The sequence below is a fragment of the Capra hircus genome, chromosome 9 (genome assembly GCF_001704415.2).
Source record: "Capra hircus breed San Clemente chromosome 9, ASM170441v1, whole genome shotgun sequence".
Taxonomy (NCBI): domain Eukaryota; kingdom Metazoa; phylum Chordata; class Mammalia; order Artiodactyla; family Bovidae; genus Capra; species Capra hircus.
The window spans coordinates 21,533,776-21,551,242 of record NC_030816.1 but is presented as its reverse complement, the minus strand read 5'-3'; the positions used below and the strand labels follow the sequence as shown (position 1 = coordinate 21,551,242).

The window sequence follows — 17,467 nt, the reverse complement described above, 5'->3', positions numbered from 1 at the left end:
CTCGGATTTGAAATAGCTCAGGTGGAATTCTGTCCCCTTAACTAGTTTTGTTCATAGTGATGCTTCCTAAGGCCCACTTGACTTCAAATTCTAGGATGTCTGGCTCTAGGTGAGTGATCACACCATCGTGGTTATCTGGGTCATGAAGATCTTTTTTGTATAGTTCTTCTGTGTATTCTTGCCACCTCTTATTAATATCTTCTGCTTCAGTTAGGTCCATACCATTCTGTCCTTTATTCTGCCCACTGTTGCATTAAATGTTCCATTGGTATCACTAATATTCTTGAAAAGATCTCTAGACTTTCCCATTCTATTGTTTTCCTCTACTTCTTTGCACTGATCACTGAGGAAGGCTTCCTTTTCTCTCTTTGCTATTCTTTGGAAATCTGTATTCAGATGGGTATATCTTTCCTAATACATATAATCACTAATACATTTAATTGCACAGTTTTAATAATCTACAAATAGAATAAGTGTAAGTTTAAAAAAAGAATGTTTCTAAATGCTTAAATGCTTTGGAATGACTTACTATAAAAAACTTCCATCATAATTTAATATGGATGAGATTAGAAAAAGTTTGGGGGAAAACTCAAAATTCTGGAAGGATTCTGTATTCCTTCACAAATATCTAATTTCTTCCTATATTAGAGAAACCAAGGCTGAAAATTGTGTTGTTATATATTCTTTGCAGGGAAAAATAATGACACTGATCCATAGACCCACATTCAAAGAGAAGGCTTTTGGCTCCCCTTCAAAAGATTGGAGGATATGTATATATAGATATTTTAAAGTGAGATAAAATTCATAAATTAATATCTATCTTTTTTTATGATTCACCTCTTAACGTGATTCTTTACTATAAACCTACTAACTGATGGTTAGGATGACATTGAGGAAGATATATCCTTTACTGCCGTTCATGAGCTCGAAGCAAATTTCCTTTGGTTTCCATGATAGTAAAATATACTCTCATCCATAATTACTCTCTGTATCTGCATAAGAATTAGTAAAGAATTTAAGTAATCTCTTAGAAATGTAGGTATCACAGGTCAGATTTTATAATGATATAGTGATGCATCTGATGGTACCAGGAACTTTTTTTTAAGATTTTTAAATTACATAATTTAAAGGTTTTTTTTTTTTTAATGAAGCATTGACTTACAATGAGGAACTTTAAAAAGTCAGTGTAGTAGTGTTTTGTTAAATTGGAAACTGCTTAGAATAAGCAACTGTACGTGGGAGCTTGGAAATTGTTTTTTATCTATAAAAGTAAGTTCACTGGTAAGTTCATTGGTGTATCAGACATGTCAGCCTGCAGGAGGTGGTCGCAGCTCATTGATGTCAGCTTTATCACAGCTGTGCGCGTGTGCTGTCATTGATAGATGACATGGTTGCAGAGACACAGGGCTGGGGGGAAAATGCCTTGGATTCTCTGTCTGGCTCCACGGTCACCTTGAATCAGTGAAGACTGTGTTTCTAACTCCCTGGCAGTGAGCTTGCAGTGTGAGTTGTTTTCTTTCCTAGAAATAGGGAATTCAGTCTGTTTACAACCAGTACACACACTGGCAAGCTGACTGGCAGGCTGGCTTTGTCCGTGGCCAACTGGTTAAGAAGCTCATCAACTTCAGTCATTTTAGCACCAGGCTGTATCATTAGCACAGCTAACCAAACACTGAGATTATTGTTAAATACCAAGCGATTCTTCCAAACTGCTGATTGCTTAATCATCACATATTCACTGTCAACAGTGTGGCCTCCAGGCTTGTTCCTTCTTTTTTTTTTCTTTCTTCCCCAAAAGATTTATTGAAAGTCTGCTGTGTGCCAGTCACTGTTATGGGATTGGGAATCCAGCAGTGAAAACAGCAGAGGAGAAAAGATAACCCTGCCTTTTAGAACTTCAGTTGTAGTAGAGGATATGTACACAGAAACCTGGGCTTCCTTGCTGGCTCAGACAATAAAGAATCTGCCTACAATGTAGGAGACCTGGGTTCAATCCCTGGGTTGGGAAGATCCCCTGAAGAAGAAAGTGGTAACCCACTCCAGTATTCTTCCTGAAGAATTCCATGGACAGAGGAGCCTGGCGGGCTACAGTCCATGAAGGTCACAAAGAGCTGGACACGACTGAGCACACACGTGTCTATTGTGTGTTACCTGCTCAGTCATGTCCAGCTCTTTGTGATCCTATGGACTTATAACCCACCAGGCTCCTCTGTCTATAGAATTGTCCAGGCAAGAGTACTGGAGTGGGTTGCCATCTCCTTCTACAAGGGATCTTCCGAACCCAGGGATCAAACCTACGTCTCTGGCTTCTCCTGCATTGACAGGTGCTTTTTTTACCACTGTGCCACCTGAGACGCCCACACATGGACAGACGTACTTAAATGCCAGGAGGACACAGAAACGAAGAAGGTGAATGAAATGCCGTAGTAACACTGAAATTCTGACAGAGTGGGCAGAGAAGTCCTCACTAAGATGACCAGGTCTTTAGTATTGGGTTCACCGAAAGGTTCGTTCGGGGTTTTCCATTATGGAAATGGAAATGATCCTATTGGCCAACCTGATACAAACTCCTAGAGGAGAAGCACAGTCTGGAAGAAGTAGTCTCTCAGAACTTAAGTTTTCTTCATCTGTGTCTGTGGGGTTTGTATGAGAGAAGTATTACATCTGAATTTTCACTGTGCCTGAAATTTTATCATCTCTTCTAAGTCGTGTATCTGGATAACCAACTATAGCAATCTGAGAACCTGTGTCTCTGTCACAGATATTTTCCTATCATGCAGTTACTGTCTATATCTCAAGATATTATGTATATTCATCACTACTTACAAATTACCATAGTTACTATCCTAGCCATTAAATCTTGAATTTTAATATCTTAATGAAGAAGCACATATATCACAGTTTTAAAAAAATATCTGTACTGATCATTATATTTCAAAATAATATATTTCCTGGTACCCCTCTGTATTATATGTTAGGAGTTTTAAAACATATTGAGAAAGAGGCTGAGGCTTTACTAGTTTGCCAAAAAGAGGCTCTGGCATAGAAATGTTAAGCTTTCGTTTAATCCCTAATTGAGAGCTGTCTTCCACCTCCCACAAGTACAGTACACCCTTCATTTGTTTCCCTCTTTGAGAGATTACTCAAATACATCCTGAACAGATAGGAAGGGTTTCCTGGATCATTCCATAGAACTGTGATTGTGAAAGATCCTTTTTAGCTTCCCGTTTCCTGTAGCCACATACTATTAACGTATTGGGTTGGCCACAAAAGTTTATTCAGGTGTTTTTTTTTGCCAACCCAGTATTGCAGAATTACATAGCAAGTCAAGCAGACATGTAGCTTCCTAGAAAAGGACAGTTTTAATACTTCACGGATTAGCTTTTAGAATTCCCTAAAAAAGTACTTGAAGATTCTTGAAATCAGTGCAGTTCACTCTGAGAAAAAATGAGATGCAGAAATGTAAGTTGGAATCGGCTCACTTTACTCACTTACACCAGCTTTTTAGCTACTCTCCTCATCATGACGTTGACCAAGTGCATCTGCCTAGATTGGGAAGACCTAGACTATATACCATGGTACCTTCACCTGGATCAGCCTATGGGAAATAAGATGGGATATATAAACACTTTTAACTGTTTTAGCATGACCATCGTAGAACAGAGCCAAGAACTCTACTGCAGGTAGAAAGGGGAGGGTGAGCACTAGTTAATGGGTTAGTCCAGATAATTTTGCTCTGTTACTACATATTATGTACTTTCAATCCCTCAAGAATATAAATATACTCTATCTCTCATCAAGAGTTAAAAACCTAAAAATTAACATTTTAATGTTGCCAGAAACTTGGAAGAGAAAATGTTAAGTCTGTAATTTTCACATTAGACAGTCTTTTATGCTTGTGTCTTATGTGGAGGGAAATCTGGTTTTTACGTCATTCAACCTTCTGGACTGTACCTTCACTTGTTTCCTTTGTTATTCTGGGAAGTAGATACTTGAAAAGTGTGATGAGACCTCTGAGCCATGTAGCACTCATTTGCATGGTCTCTTTTCCTTTATAGGTTGGTGAAAGATGCTCCTTGGGATGAAGTCCCACTTGCTCACTCCCTGGTTGGTTTTGCCACTGCCTATGACTTCTTGTACAACTACCTGAGCAAGACACAACAGGAGAAGTTTCTTGAAGTGATTGCCAATGCCTCAGGGTATATGTATGAGACTTCATACAGGAGAGGATGGGGATTTCAATACCTGCACAATCATCAACCCACCAACTGCATGGCCTTGCTCACAGGAAGCCTGGTTCTGATGAATCAAGGTGTGTACAGCCGAGAAATGCCTTGAGCTGACGTCGGTCACAGTTACCACACTGTGAACCAAACATTTCTATAACTAGTCTAAGTACATGTTCACACTTGGCTCCTAACTAAGCCCAGACGATGATAATACCTCAAGCACTGCTTGGAGAGTTGAGAGACCTCTCTTTCCTCATTTCTGCTTGTTACGTTAGCCTGCTTGTTATTTTAGTATGCTGTCTTATTGTCCCAAGTCATATCCGTACACACAGGATCAGTGGTGAATACTCCTTTTTCCAATTTTTGACAGCGAAGGCAATCAGCCTGGATAGAGTTTATAAAAGCTAAACAGGTGGTTTATTATTTGAACTGAATATTCCTCACACACAGGTGGTGTGTCAATATATTGCTTCTTTTTTCCCCCTCTAAAGACTTTAAAAGAATCTATCTAAGGACTTCCCTGGTGGTCCAGTGGTTCAGACTTTGCCTTCCAATGCAGGGAATCCTGGTTTGATCCCTAGTTGAGGAGGTAAGATCCCACACACCTCAGGGCCACAAAACCAAATATAAAACAGAAGCAGTATTGTAACAGATTCAATAAAGACTTTAAAAATGGTCCACATCGAAAAAAAATCTTTAAAAATAAAATCAGTTAATCTAGATCATTCAGGTCAAATTTACAGTTGCCTTTTATGGACCATATAGCTGCTTTGCCTTATTGTATTATATAATTGCTAATATCACATTTTCTTTTTTTATAATTAAATTTATTTTTAATTGAATAATAATTGCTTTATAATAATTGTGTTGGTTTCTGCCATCACATTTTCTTTGTTCTTGTAATTCTGACTTAATTACACCTCCTGTTGAGAGACATCTGTAAATAACTAACTAAGGTCATGTTTAAGAAAAATGACCCTTGGTTCACAGTGAATTATTAGAATATTAAATATATACTAATAACTGGAAAATCTAAAAGAGTTTAACTCAAAAAAAATTTTTTAATTAAAAAAATTAAAAGAGTTTAACTCTTGATTATTTTCCCCATAAGACTTAGTAAGCATTTTATAGATTATCCAGCATCAGATTTTACCCAAGCCTAAGTTTCTCCCTTGTCATATCAACCATCACTTTAAATTAGGTCTTAGAGGAAAGGAAACTAAAATTAATGGAGCATATGGCATGTGCTAATCCTTGCCCATATTTTATTTAATTCTCACGTCAACTGTATAAGGTAGCTGGGCTTTGGACCCAATTCTAGCCAAATTCAAACTTCATTGTCTTTCCACTACATTTTGTTGCCTTTCTGAAAATAAAAATTCAATTCATAGTAACTTAAGGAAAGCTCAACTAAGAGTGTAAATTTTTGCCCCTCACTCTCATGAATACAAACCAAATTTTAAAAGTCAAAAAGCCAGCCACGTGAACCTACCATCAGACCATTTATAAATCCTCAGGCCTGTGGAAAGACAGCATCATGAATTGGTGGAAAGAACCCTAGAGTGAGCTGGATGGTAGCCCAGGGCCTTGGATTTTAGTCTAGTACAGTGTAATTCCCTTAGATAAAGTTTTAGTTCTTTACCAGCAGGAATAGAGCTTATTTCTTCATTCTCCACAGTAGATAAGATTGTTCCAGATGATAAACAGGCACCTAAAATACTGGCTCACATTGGATCACAATTTGTATTTGGCCTTGGCAGGAGGTTTCGCATGCATTTGTTTTCTGAATAAAGTCATGGTTTGCTCTGGGACGCAGTCTTCCAGGGCTTCTCCACAAGCAGCGCCCACACTGACGAGAAGAGGGAACAGAGAAAGGAGTGGAACCCCTGGTCCTTCGCATCTCTGTTAGTCATCAGGCTTACAGCCCTTGCTTTCTCAGCTGCCTCGCTCTCCTCTAGGAGCTACCTTGGCCACTCTGCACTGATAATTCCATGTGCCCAGAGCAGCCTTGTAGATCCTGACTGTGGTAGCTTCGACAGGTGTGGCTCCCACTGAATTCACATGACATCTCAGCAGTGGGAGAATTAGGATTTGGTGGCTCAGTTGGTAAGGAATCCACCTACAGTGCAGGAGACCTGGATCCAATCCCTGGGTGGAGATCTCCTGGAGAAGGGAGTGCTACCCACTCCAGTATTCTTGTCTGGGGAATTCCACAGATAGAAGAGTCTGGCGGGGTACAGTCCATTTGGTGACACAGTCGGACACAACTTAAATGAACTAACACTTTCACTTTCTGTTCTGCTAACCCAGTCTGAGGCTTGGCAGAGAGGGCCCACAGGATCACATGTATTCAGTTTACAAATCAACTGGAAAGAAGACAGAAATGAAATGTTTAAATGATTACACCATACTTGTAATAAGACCAGGGAATGAGACAAAGTATCATGAAGTTATGATTAAATATCAAATGAGTGTATTAAGTTTGCATTCAGCAGAACAAGTTTAGATGATGGTTCATAGAACTTTGAAGGATACATAGGATATGGATAAGTGAAAATAAGGAGAAATCCAGGCAAGATATATGGGTGATGGAAAAAATACAGGGCAGAACATTAGTAACAATATTTGTACCTCGTATGGATAGATTTGAAATTTACAAAGGTAGACATTACCTCATCTCTCCTGGATAAAGTGTTTTAGAAGGAAAAAATAAAATCAGGTAATGAGGAGCAGTGAAATAGCAGTCCTGATTTTAAACATCAGTCACATTGGTGTCTGGCTGGAGATGGAGGATACAGATGAGGAAAAGATGAAGATGATTGGGATTTAAACCCTAATAATTGGAAAATGGAAATTAAAACCTATCCAGAAAGCTGGTATGTCAGGTGTGGAGCTGGATGGGAGAAGGGGCCAGTGCGCAGCAGAGCCTGAGAATGGTGTTCCCCCCATGAGATGAGATCTGGGACTTAGGCTGGGACTTCGGCTTTAGGCTTGGACACACCTGGTGGTACCTGGGCCTCTGGAAGCCCGCATCCCCTTGGCACATCTAGTAGGCCAAGGTAGAAGGTTCAGCATGGAAACTATGCACATGTCTATGGGAAAGAAATAACAAGTCTAGTCGGATTAGGAGACTGGGAGCTTAATTTGATCCTTTGGGGTTGTGTATTTTAAGTACAAGCAAACAAGACAAACTTTAAATCTAAAGACCTAGGTTCAGATCAAAGCTCTGTTCACTTTTAGTCGTATGCCAGAGAACAAGTCAACCTCTCTGTAATTTTAGAGAAATAGTGCATAATTGAGTTGTTAAAAGGATTAAGTAAGGTTATGTTTGGTACCATGTAACTTCTAAATGCTACAGAATGTAAGGAATTGTTATTGTTGCCTAAATGCTGGTTTCACAAAAATGATAGAAAAATAGCATTTCTGAGTGAAAAGGATTTTATAAAATATTTTAGACCTTTAATTTTCAGTTGGGGAAAATGAAAAGGGTGGCAGGTGAAGAAGTACTTGAACAAAATCATGTAGCTGATTTTTGGCAGACTTGGGACTCCCAGTTGATTTTTGTCACCTTTAGACTACTCCAAGGGTCTCTCCACCCCACTGTGCTGCCTTGTCTATGCTGTGACATCTAAAAGCACATAAAGGACGAGATACTGTCTGCTAAGAACAGGATAAGTTGGAGACTGTTCATTTAGCATTTCTAGAATTTGCAGCTTATTACAGATTCTGTAAAATAATGGCAACAGTTGTTGTGAAGTGGAAAACTTCAAAAATATTTTCAGTTGGTGATTTTTAGAGAAATTGAATAAAAGTCTCAATATATAAGATCTTTTCTTGCAGGCATGAAGTATGTCAATTTGTAACCTCAGATGTGGTGTGATTTCAATTTATTAACGCTTATTAAATTACTGATACTTATTGAAAGGTTTGCCTTTAATTAATAAATGACCTGTATCAAGAACTTCTTAACTTAAATCATGGATTCATCATAAACCTGGATTAGCAAGATGCTGTTTATAACATTGAAAAGTGAGAGTTTTACCAAGCACAATTTGCATAAAGTAGTCAGATAACCAAGAGGGTTTAATTTGGCCACATTTTTGTTTCTGCTTTGTTACATCCTTAGTCATTGTGTCCATGTGTTTTCATCCTTTAGGGTACCTTCAGGAAGCTTACTTATGGACCAAACAAGTTCTGACCATCATGGAGAAGTCTCTGGTCTTGCTCCGAGAGGTGACAGATGGCTCCCTCTATGAAGGAGTTGCGTATGGCAGCTACACCACCAGATCACTCTTCCAGTATATGTTTCTTGTTCAAAGGCACTTTGACATCAACCACTTTGGCCACCCATGGCTTAAACAACACTTTGCATTTATGTATAGAACCATTCTGCCAGGTACAGTAAAGACTTAGAAGTGAAAAAAACTTTAAACTATTATAATCTTTTCTGATTATGAAGATGGGCTAGATTAAGAAATGTGGGATTTGAGCCATATTGAGGTTAAAGGGATTTTTTTTTTAATCAAAGAATTTAAGAGTTGTATATAGCCAAGAATATTCTGGATGTTAATGTGAGGATTTCTGATTTAAATATTATAAAATGTGGAATATAACAGATCAAATATAATTTGTAGTCCCGTGGTACTTTTATTTTTGTGTGTATACAAACTTGGGTACATATACAAACTCTTCTTCATGAATCTAAAAATATAAATATTTATGATTTTATGTTATTTTCCTTTATGTATAAACCCTAATTAATCCTTTTTTTTTTTAGTTTTAAATTTTTTCTTCTAAACTATACAGACATAATTCAAAATAGAGATTACACTTGGAGGTTTAGTATTCTCTTTAAATATTTTTCGGTTTGATCCCTGGGTCGGGAAGATCCCCTAGAGAAGAGAATGGCTATCCACGCCAGTATTCTTGCCTGGGGAATTCCATGGACAGAGGAGCCTGGTGGGCAATAGTCCATATTGAAATAAATGGTATAAAATATAGAAAGCTAACCAAAAAATGAATATCTATGAAACCTCTAATTTCTTGTTGTTATGTGGTAAGCTTTTAAGTAAGCATTTTAAGAGAACTGGCTTTTAAGAGAGAAGCCTTTTATTCTCACTAAATTCATTTCTAGGACAGACTATAACTCTGCTTACTTCTGAACAGGAGTAAATTTTCATCAGGCTGGATTCTTCCCCAGTGAAATGCAGTTTTTAGTTGAGTGAGTCTAGACCTATAGCAAACAATCCAGGTTTTAAATCTTTTTGCTCTGGCTATATACTCATGGATTGGATAGAACCTCCATTATTGCATTGTTATCAAAAAAATACTACAGAGCCCCCAGAAGAACCATGTTATGATTTGGTTTAGACTCACATTCAGAACCCTATTGTTTTATTGCTTATCCTTGCACATTCAGGAGCAGCCTCTTGTTTCTTTGTTTATCTTGGTAAACACAGGCCATCTAAAGCAAGGGGGGCCTTTAAGGAGCCTCAAAGCTTTGTAATTTGATCTGAGATCTAATAATCTGCCACACTGGGGCTTTGACTTGCTGTGAACTGTATATATGGCTACTTCCTAAGGTGGAAAAGACAACATAATCACCTTTAAGTGGAGAACTCATGTGTTTATTTCAGTTAGTGAAACAACCTTTATTGAACATTGATGTGCCAGGCACTGTCATAGGCAAGGGATTCCAAGAGTAATTACAATCTGCTTTTAAGATACTCACAGATTAGCAAAAGATTCAGAAAGTCACAATTTATAATAAGATTTACTTGGACAACCATTTACTAAACTGGCAGGAGCAAAAACATTAGCTATAAATTATGTAACTACGATCATGCAGGCATTTTTAGAAGGGATTCTGCATTAAGTCAATCTGTTCTCAACAACATTTTTTTTCCTCTACACTATCTGTTCTAGTAACAATTATCCCTGTCTGAACCAGAGTTTTCTCCCATTATTCTTTTTCAAGGATGCCTGGAGTATATCTGTTCTTACTTGCTTCTGTTTTTCTGACCTATTCCAGTATGATCTTTGCATTTTTTTCTGTTTTCTTCAACTTCTGACAGTACATGTGGGCAGGATCTTCTCTGGGAATGGTTTTGTTTTCTTCCTCCAGATACTCAGTTTCTCCCCTAAACCTTCTAATTTCCACTGTTGTTGCTGTTCATTCGCTAAGTCATGGACTCTTTGTGACTCCATGGACTGCAGCAAGCCAGGATTCCCCGTCCTTCATTATCTCCTGGAGTTTGCTCAGGTTCATGTCCGTTGAGTCGGTGATGCCATCCAACCATGTCATCCTCTGCCACTGTCTTCTCCTTTTGCCCTCAATCTTTCCAAGCATCGTGGTCTTTTCCAATGAGTTGGCTCATAGCATCAGGGGGCCAAAGTACTGGAACTTCAACTTCAACAGCAGTCCTTCCAGTGAATATTCAGGGTTGATTTCCTTTAGGATTATCAACTGGTTTGACCTACTTGCAGTCCAAGAGACTCTCAAGAGTCTTCTCCACTTCTACTGTATTGAATGCCAAATTGAAACACTTCATGTTATTATCTTGGCCTGGGATGTGGGATGTGTTGGTGGAAAAGCTAGTGCTCATTCCAGGTGCAGGGACTCACCATGCACAAGAGGATAGATAGCCCATGTATCCATGCAAGTATAATTGCATATGGCATGGACACTGGAAAATGAAGAAGCTGAGCAACATACGTAAGCATTCCATTACCAATGACCAGTTGCCACATAACAAGCTGATACACAAGGTTTGTGGAAGACCTTTGGAAGGATTCTGATTAATTGGGGTAGAGCAAAGGGATCATGGTTCTGTTTCTTATTTTTATACTAGAAGACAGTTGATTCCAATTTGCAACAAGGATTCAGAATCATTGTTGGGGGCGTTATGGAAGTATGTAGTTTTAAATTTATCTTAATTCTGTCAAACGTCTTTCCTCAGGGTTTCAAAGAACTGTGGCTATTGCAGACTCAAATTACAACTGGTTTTATGGTCCGGAAAGCCAATTAGTGTTCCTGGATAAATTTGTCATGCGTAACGGCAGTGGCAACTGGTTGGCTGACCAGATCAGAAGGAACCGTGTGGTGGAAGGTCCAGGGACGCCGTCCAAAGGGCAACGCTGGTGTACTCTTCACACGGAATTTCTCTGGTATGCTACGCTGTACTGGCTTGAAAGAGAAATTGTACCCAGGGCACTGTGTGTTAAATTTTTTTGCATTAAAAAAGAAAAACTCATCTCTTCCTGCCACTGATGCACTCACAGCTTCTGTTCAGTTCATATTGCAGCTTTGAGACTCTGTTAGAAATATTTCCTTCCATTTAGGATCTAATTACTGTTCACTGTTTTTGCTTTTCTTGTATTAGAGATATCCTTGGCTCACACTGTTTCATAGATATGCATGTTTTGATTTACATCATTTTTGAAATCATCTAAAGAGAAAAACCGCAAAATTTAGACCTAGTTTTTCTGATAATCACACCGAAGGAAAAAAAAGGTAGTAAAATGTTTTGTTTTGGTAAATGGAGCATTATAATCTTCTAATAGCAAAGCTGTTACTAAATTTTCAAAACTATTTAAAAGTGTTTGACAGTATTTGACAGTTTTACTTTGATAATAAAAGAACCATGTAATTTTTTTTTGCCTTAATCTTTTAAGCCTAGAAAGAGCAGCCAGGGTCTCCTTTTTTAAAGTACTGCCAAATACATTGTTGGCATCCAATAAATTAAAGTTAAAATAAAAGTTACAGAGAATTGGTTAATCGTTAATCCCTGATGTCTTTTCAAGCTATTGGAATTTGCATTCAACTACAAAGTAAGTCAAAAGTAAGTAAGTAAGCTTGCAAGGTTTGATTGCTTCTTTTCATTAAAAAAAAAGAAAAAAACCAAGAGGAAGAAAAATGTTAGTAGAGTGATAACTGTCATAGTTTAACCATCATTTTTAAAAACAATCTTCACAGATGAACTACATATATTAATAAGTAGCCATTCCTGACTCCATTTAGGGGTATGAAGTAATTACTTAATAGTGTCTTCACTTACTCATAAATAAACAACCAAGAGAATTCTATAAAGCTGCTTCTAGGAGTCAGATTAATGGTAAGTCTAACTTGATTCAGAATGTGCCTTTATGGGAATATGAAAACTGACTCAGGGATTTCCCTGGTGGTCTTAGTGGTTGAGGAAGTAAGATCCCGCATGCCGTGTGGCCAAAAAAAAAAGAGAGAGGGAGAGAAATAAATGGTAAATACCTGAAAAAATGACCAAAACCTGAGAGAAGGATGGCCAGTTTGCTTATATCTGGATTTGTTAAATCGCGATAATTAAGCCAACCCTCTACTCAAAGTAGAGATTTTTGATGTCCTGAAACAAACTCCAAAACAGCCCAAATCCAGTACCAATAAGCCGAACCCTACCACAGCTGACCGATTCACTTTAGAGACCTATCTAAGAGCCAGCACATGTCTGCCTTCCCTCCGTTGAGCAGCAGATCACATGAACCTGCCAAGGCTGTTGTCTGAAGTCACCAAAAGCAAAAAGTCATCTTCATTATTATTTTTACAGCCTTTCTGAATCAAGACCTGTGTTTTTAAGCTGTGTTAATTAAGTAATGTTAATTATTGTCTTACTTTGATAATAAACCTGTATCATAAGTTAAGAAATGTATTATTGAAAAAGCATGCAGATTAAAACAAAACAAAACCTTTGGATTTTTGTCTGGACTGAACAATGGGAAGAACAATCATAAATCCCCCCCACTATGAGATTGTTTCCTGAATTTCATGCATTTATATTCTTAGACATTGCATTGGCAGTAAATTTTATCTGATATGTGGAATTCGACTGTATTTAAATTTATTCTTTTAGAGGGGAGGAAAGTACCAAATTTGAATTTCAGTTTTTTGCAGAACAGTACTTGCTTATCACTAAGTGATTGTGCTGTGCTGTGCTTAGTCACTCAGTCGTGTTCGACGCTGTGACTCCCTGGACTGCAGTACGCCAGCTCCTCTGTCCATGGGGATTCTCCAGGCAGCAGTGCTGGAGTGGGTTGCCATGCCCTCCTCCAGCAGGTCTTCCCGACACAGGGATTGAACCCAGGTCTCCCACATTGCAGGCAGATTCTTTACCAACTGAGCCACCACGGAAGCCCAAGAACACCGGAGTGGGTAGCCTGTTCCTTCTCTGGGGGATCGTCCCAACCCAGGAATCAAACCGGGGTCTCCTGCATTGCAGGCGAACTCTTTTACCAGCTGAGCTACCAGAGAAGGCCACTCAAGGATTGCTAGAGTCTAAATATGTTTTTAAAGATTTTTTTTTGATGTGGCCCATTTTTAAAGTTTGTTTAAAATTAAAAGTTTGTTTTAAAAATTTAACAAATTTTATTGAATTACAGTGTGGCTTCTGTTTTATGTTTTGCTTTCTTGTCCACGAGGCATATGGGATCTTTGCTCTCCAACCAGGGACTGAACCTGAACTCCCTGCATAGGAAGGTGAGGTCTTAACCACTGGACCACCAGGAAGGTCCCTAGAGTCTAAATCTTAGTGTGTGGTTTCCTAGAATAGGAGCCCCTCAGCTAGAGGTTTGGGTGAGCTGCTTAATTCTATGAGCCCCAGTCTCATTTGGGTGGCAGTTCTGAAATCATTAAGTGAGGAAGGTCCACGTAGAGATGATCATTTCAGGCTCACACCCTTCACAGATGTAAAGGTACACTTGTCTCCCATTCGCCAAGGACATTCCTCTACACGCTGATTGTGCATGGGTGTTTTCAGAAAAGTCCATAATGCAATCTACACGCCAGAGCTCTGGGTAGCATTTGTGTGTTGTTTCCTCTAGCCACTTTGCCATGTGGCATCACTGTTCTGATATGTCCTTTCACTTCTATCAGAAAATCATGTAATTTTTTAAAATTAATTGTTTCAGGTACGATGCCAGCTTGAAATCTGTCCCCCCTCCTGATTTCGGCACCCCGACATTGCATTATTTTGAAGATTGGGGCGTTGTGACTTACGGAAGTGCGCTGCCTGCAGAAATCAATAGATCTTTCCTTTCCTTCAAGTCAGGAAAACTAGGGGGACGTGCAATATATGACATTGTCCACAGAAACAAATACAAAGACTGGATCAAAGGCTGGAGGAATTTTAACGCAGGGCATGAACATCCTGATCAAAACTCGTTTACCTTCGCTCCCAATGGTGTGCCTTTCATTACTGAGGCTCTCTACGGGCCGAAGTACACCTTCTTCAACAATGTTTTGATGTTTTCCCCAGCTGCCTCCAAGAGTTGCTTTTCTCCCTGGGAGGGCCAGGTCACAGAAGACTGTTCATCAAAATGGTCTAAATATAAGCATGACCCAGCAGCTAGCTGTCAGGGGAGAGTGGTTGCTGCAGTAGAGAAAAATGGGGTGGTTTTCATCCGAGGAGAGGGTGTGGGTGCTTATAACCCCCAGCTTCACCTGAGGAACGTTCAGAGAAATCTGATCCTCCTGCATCCGCAGCTTCTCCTCCTTGTGGATCAGATACACCTGGGAGAGGACAGCCCCTTGGAGAGGGCAGCAAGCTTCTTTCACAATGTGGATTTTCCTTTCGAGGAGACGGTGGTAGATGGGGTCCACGGAGCTCTCATTAGGCAGCGAGATGGCCTCTATAAAATGTACTGGATGGATGATACTGGCTACAGTGAGAAAGGAACCTTTGCCTCAGTGACATACCCTCGCGGCTATCCCTACAATGGGACAAACTACGTGAATGTCACCACGCACCTCCGAAGTCCCGTCACCAGGGCAGCTTACCTCTTCATAGGGCCATCCGTCGATGTTCAGAGCTTCAGCATCCACGGAGACGCTCAGCAACTGGATGTGTTCGTGGCCACCAGCGAGCATGCCTACGCCACTTACCTGTGGACAGGAGAGACCGCAGGGCAGTCGGCCTTTGCGCAGGTCATTGCTGACCGGCAGAAAATTCTGTTTGACCGGAGTTCAGCCATCAGGAGCAGCATTGTCCCAGAGGTGAAGGACTACGTGGCTCTGGTGGAACAGAACCTGCAGCATTTTAAGCCCGTGTTCCAGCTGCTGGAAAAGCAGATCCTGTCCCGAGTCCGGAACACAGCCAGCTTTAGGAAGACTGCTGAGCGCCTGCTGAGATTTTCAGATAAGAGACAGACCGAGGAGGCCATTGACAGGATTTTTGCCATATCACAGCAGCAGCAGCAGCAGCAGAGCAAGTCCAAGAAGAACCGAAGGGGAGGCAAGCGCTATAAATTCGTGGATGCTGTCCCTGATATTTTTGCACAGATTGAAGTCAATGAAAGAAAGGTTCGTCAGAAAGCTCAGATCTTAGCACAGAAAGAACTGCCCATAGATGAAGATGAAGAAATGAAAGACCTTTTAGATTTCGCAGACATAACATACGAGAAACACAAAAACGGTGATGTGATGAATGGCCGGTTTGGCCAGGCTCGGATGGTGACAACTACTCACAGCAGAGCCCCAGCGCTGTCCGCCTCATACACCAGACTGTTTCTGATTCTCAACATTGCTATTTTCTTTGTCATGTTGGCAATGCAACTGACTTATTTCCAGAGGGCTCAGAGTCTTCATGGCCAAAGATGTCTCTATGCAGTCCTTCTAATAGATAGCTGTATTTTATTATGGTTGTATTCTTCTTGTTCCCAATCACAGTGTTAGTATTGAAACTATAAGTGGCTTGATTGTTTTGTGGTCACAAGTCTATGCAAAAAGAAAAGAAAAATTCATTGCCCTAGTTTTTTTTTTTTTTAATCTTTTTATTTTTTTTATTTTTATTATTTTTTTTTTTAAATTTTAAAATCTTTAATTCTTACATTGCCCTAGTTTATTACTGGATTTTTTTTTTTCAGATTCTTTTAACAAATTAAGGGGAAAGTACTTCCACACAAGGAATCAGGGACATGGAGAACTCAGTATGCATAGAGGCAAAGAATTAGAAATAAGGGTAGCTTGATTGCCACATGGTGTTTCTGGAAATGTTTGGCTTGGCTGAATTAGGAATCCGTATAATACTACTCTTAAAAGAACAAAAAGTCTGGTTTTAAGTACTGTTTCTTCTTAAGAGAAAGAGACTTAGATAGAATTGGATTTTATTAATATTAATTTAATGCTATTAGCACTCTCCAGATACTATTTTATGGAAAGACTGAGGCACAGAATTCTGAAAAATACAGAAAGTTTTTTAATGTTGTAATCATGTTAAAAATAAATGTTGGTAAGTCCTGGTTATGATGGTGTCAACTTCCTTGGAGAAAAATTCATGTGAATAACAGTGTCTGCATATTGGGTTACTGTTTAGATAACATGGTAAAATGATGGCAAAAGGTTGTTAAAAACTTGAGATATATCTCTAGGAGAAAACATGTATTAGTGAATGAACATTTCCTTGATGATGTTGATTTATGCATACACATAATTGACTGCTTTTACACATCCATTGTTTGTTCAATAAGTAAAACAATTACAGGTAACTTAGTTTCCTATTTTCCTTCTATGGAAAACTGTTACAGACCCAATGACTAACTACAAAATAAAATATTTTATATTTGACTGTTGATTTCAATACCAAAGAAGATGGGGAAGCTAAAATTTGAATATAATTCTCATGTTTTTTTAATAGAAAACTTTCTCTAAGTTTATTTTGCTAAATAAACATCATAATTGTGACTTTTCTGCAGTGTCTTTCTTTTTTCCATTCCATTCCATTTCCATTCCATTCAACATGTATTCAAGAGTTTTGAAATCTTTGAAGAAAACTGTTTATTTGAACTTGCGTTAATTAAGCATAAGTTGGAATAAGCAAAATAAGTTGCTTATTTTCTTTTTTGTTGTTTAAACATATTTTAAACAGCTAAACAAAAGCCAAATTCTGATATTTAGGTAATATCAAACTTTAAAAAACTATTTTAAAAATTTTATTTGATTAAATAAGAGCAAGGGCTGCTCTCTGGTTGCAGTGTGCCGGCTTCTCATCGTGGTGGCTTCTCCTGTTGCAGAGCAGAGGCTTTGGGGCCCTCAGGCTTCTGTCGTTGTGGTGCACGGGCTTAGTTGCCCCGAAGCATATGGAATCTTCCCAGACCTGGGATCGAACCAATGTCCCCTGCACTCCAAGATGTATTCTTAACCAGTGGAATCCCAGTACCAAACTTTTAAAACATAAAATTTTCGAATTGTGATTAAGTCCTCAGGAGGTAATAGC

The 17,467-nt window shown here is 39.0% G+C and overlaps 1 protein-coding gene across 4 annotated transcripts in view; it reads left to right on the top strand.

Annotated features, from left to right (window-relative positions):
* DSE (dermatan sulfate epimerase) overlaps positions 1 to 16,935 on the top strand; it is a 74,372-nt gene extending 57,437 nt beyond the window's left edge. For 2 of the 4 annotated variants that reach the window (XM_018053038.1, XM_018053037.1), the window contains exons 3-6: positions 4,059 to 4,312; positions 8,386 to 8,625; positions 11,189 to 11,396; positions 14,166 to 15,927. In XM_018053038.1, coding sequence (XP_017908527.1) covers positions 4,059 to 4,312; positions 8,386 to 8,625; positions 11,189 to 11,396; positions 14,166 to 15,927 — 2,464 coding nt within the window. Of the gene's footprint in view, positions 1 to 2,262; positions 2,410 to 4,058; positions 4,313 to 8,385; positions 8,626 to 11,188; positions 11,397 to 14,165 lie in introns of those variants that run through there. The other 2 variants (XM_018053040.1, XM_018053039.1) reach the window with 2 other exon arrangements.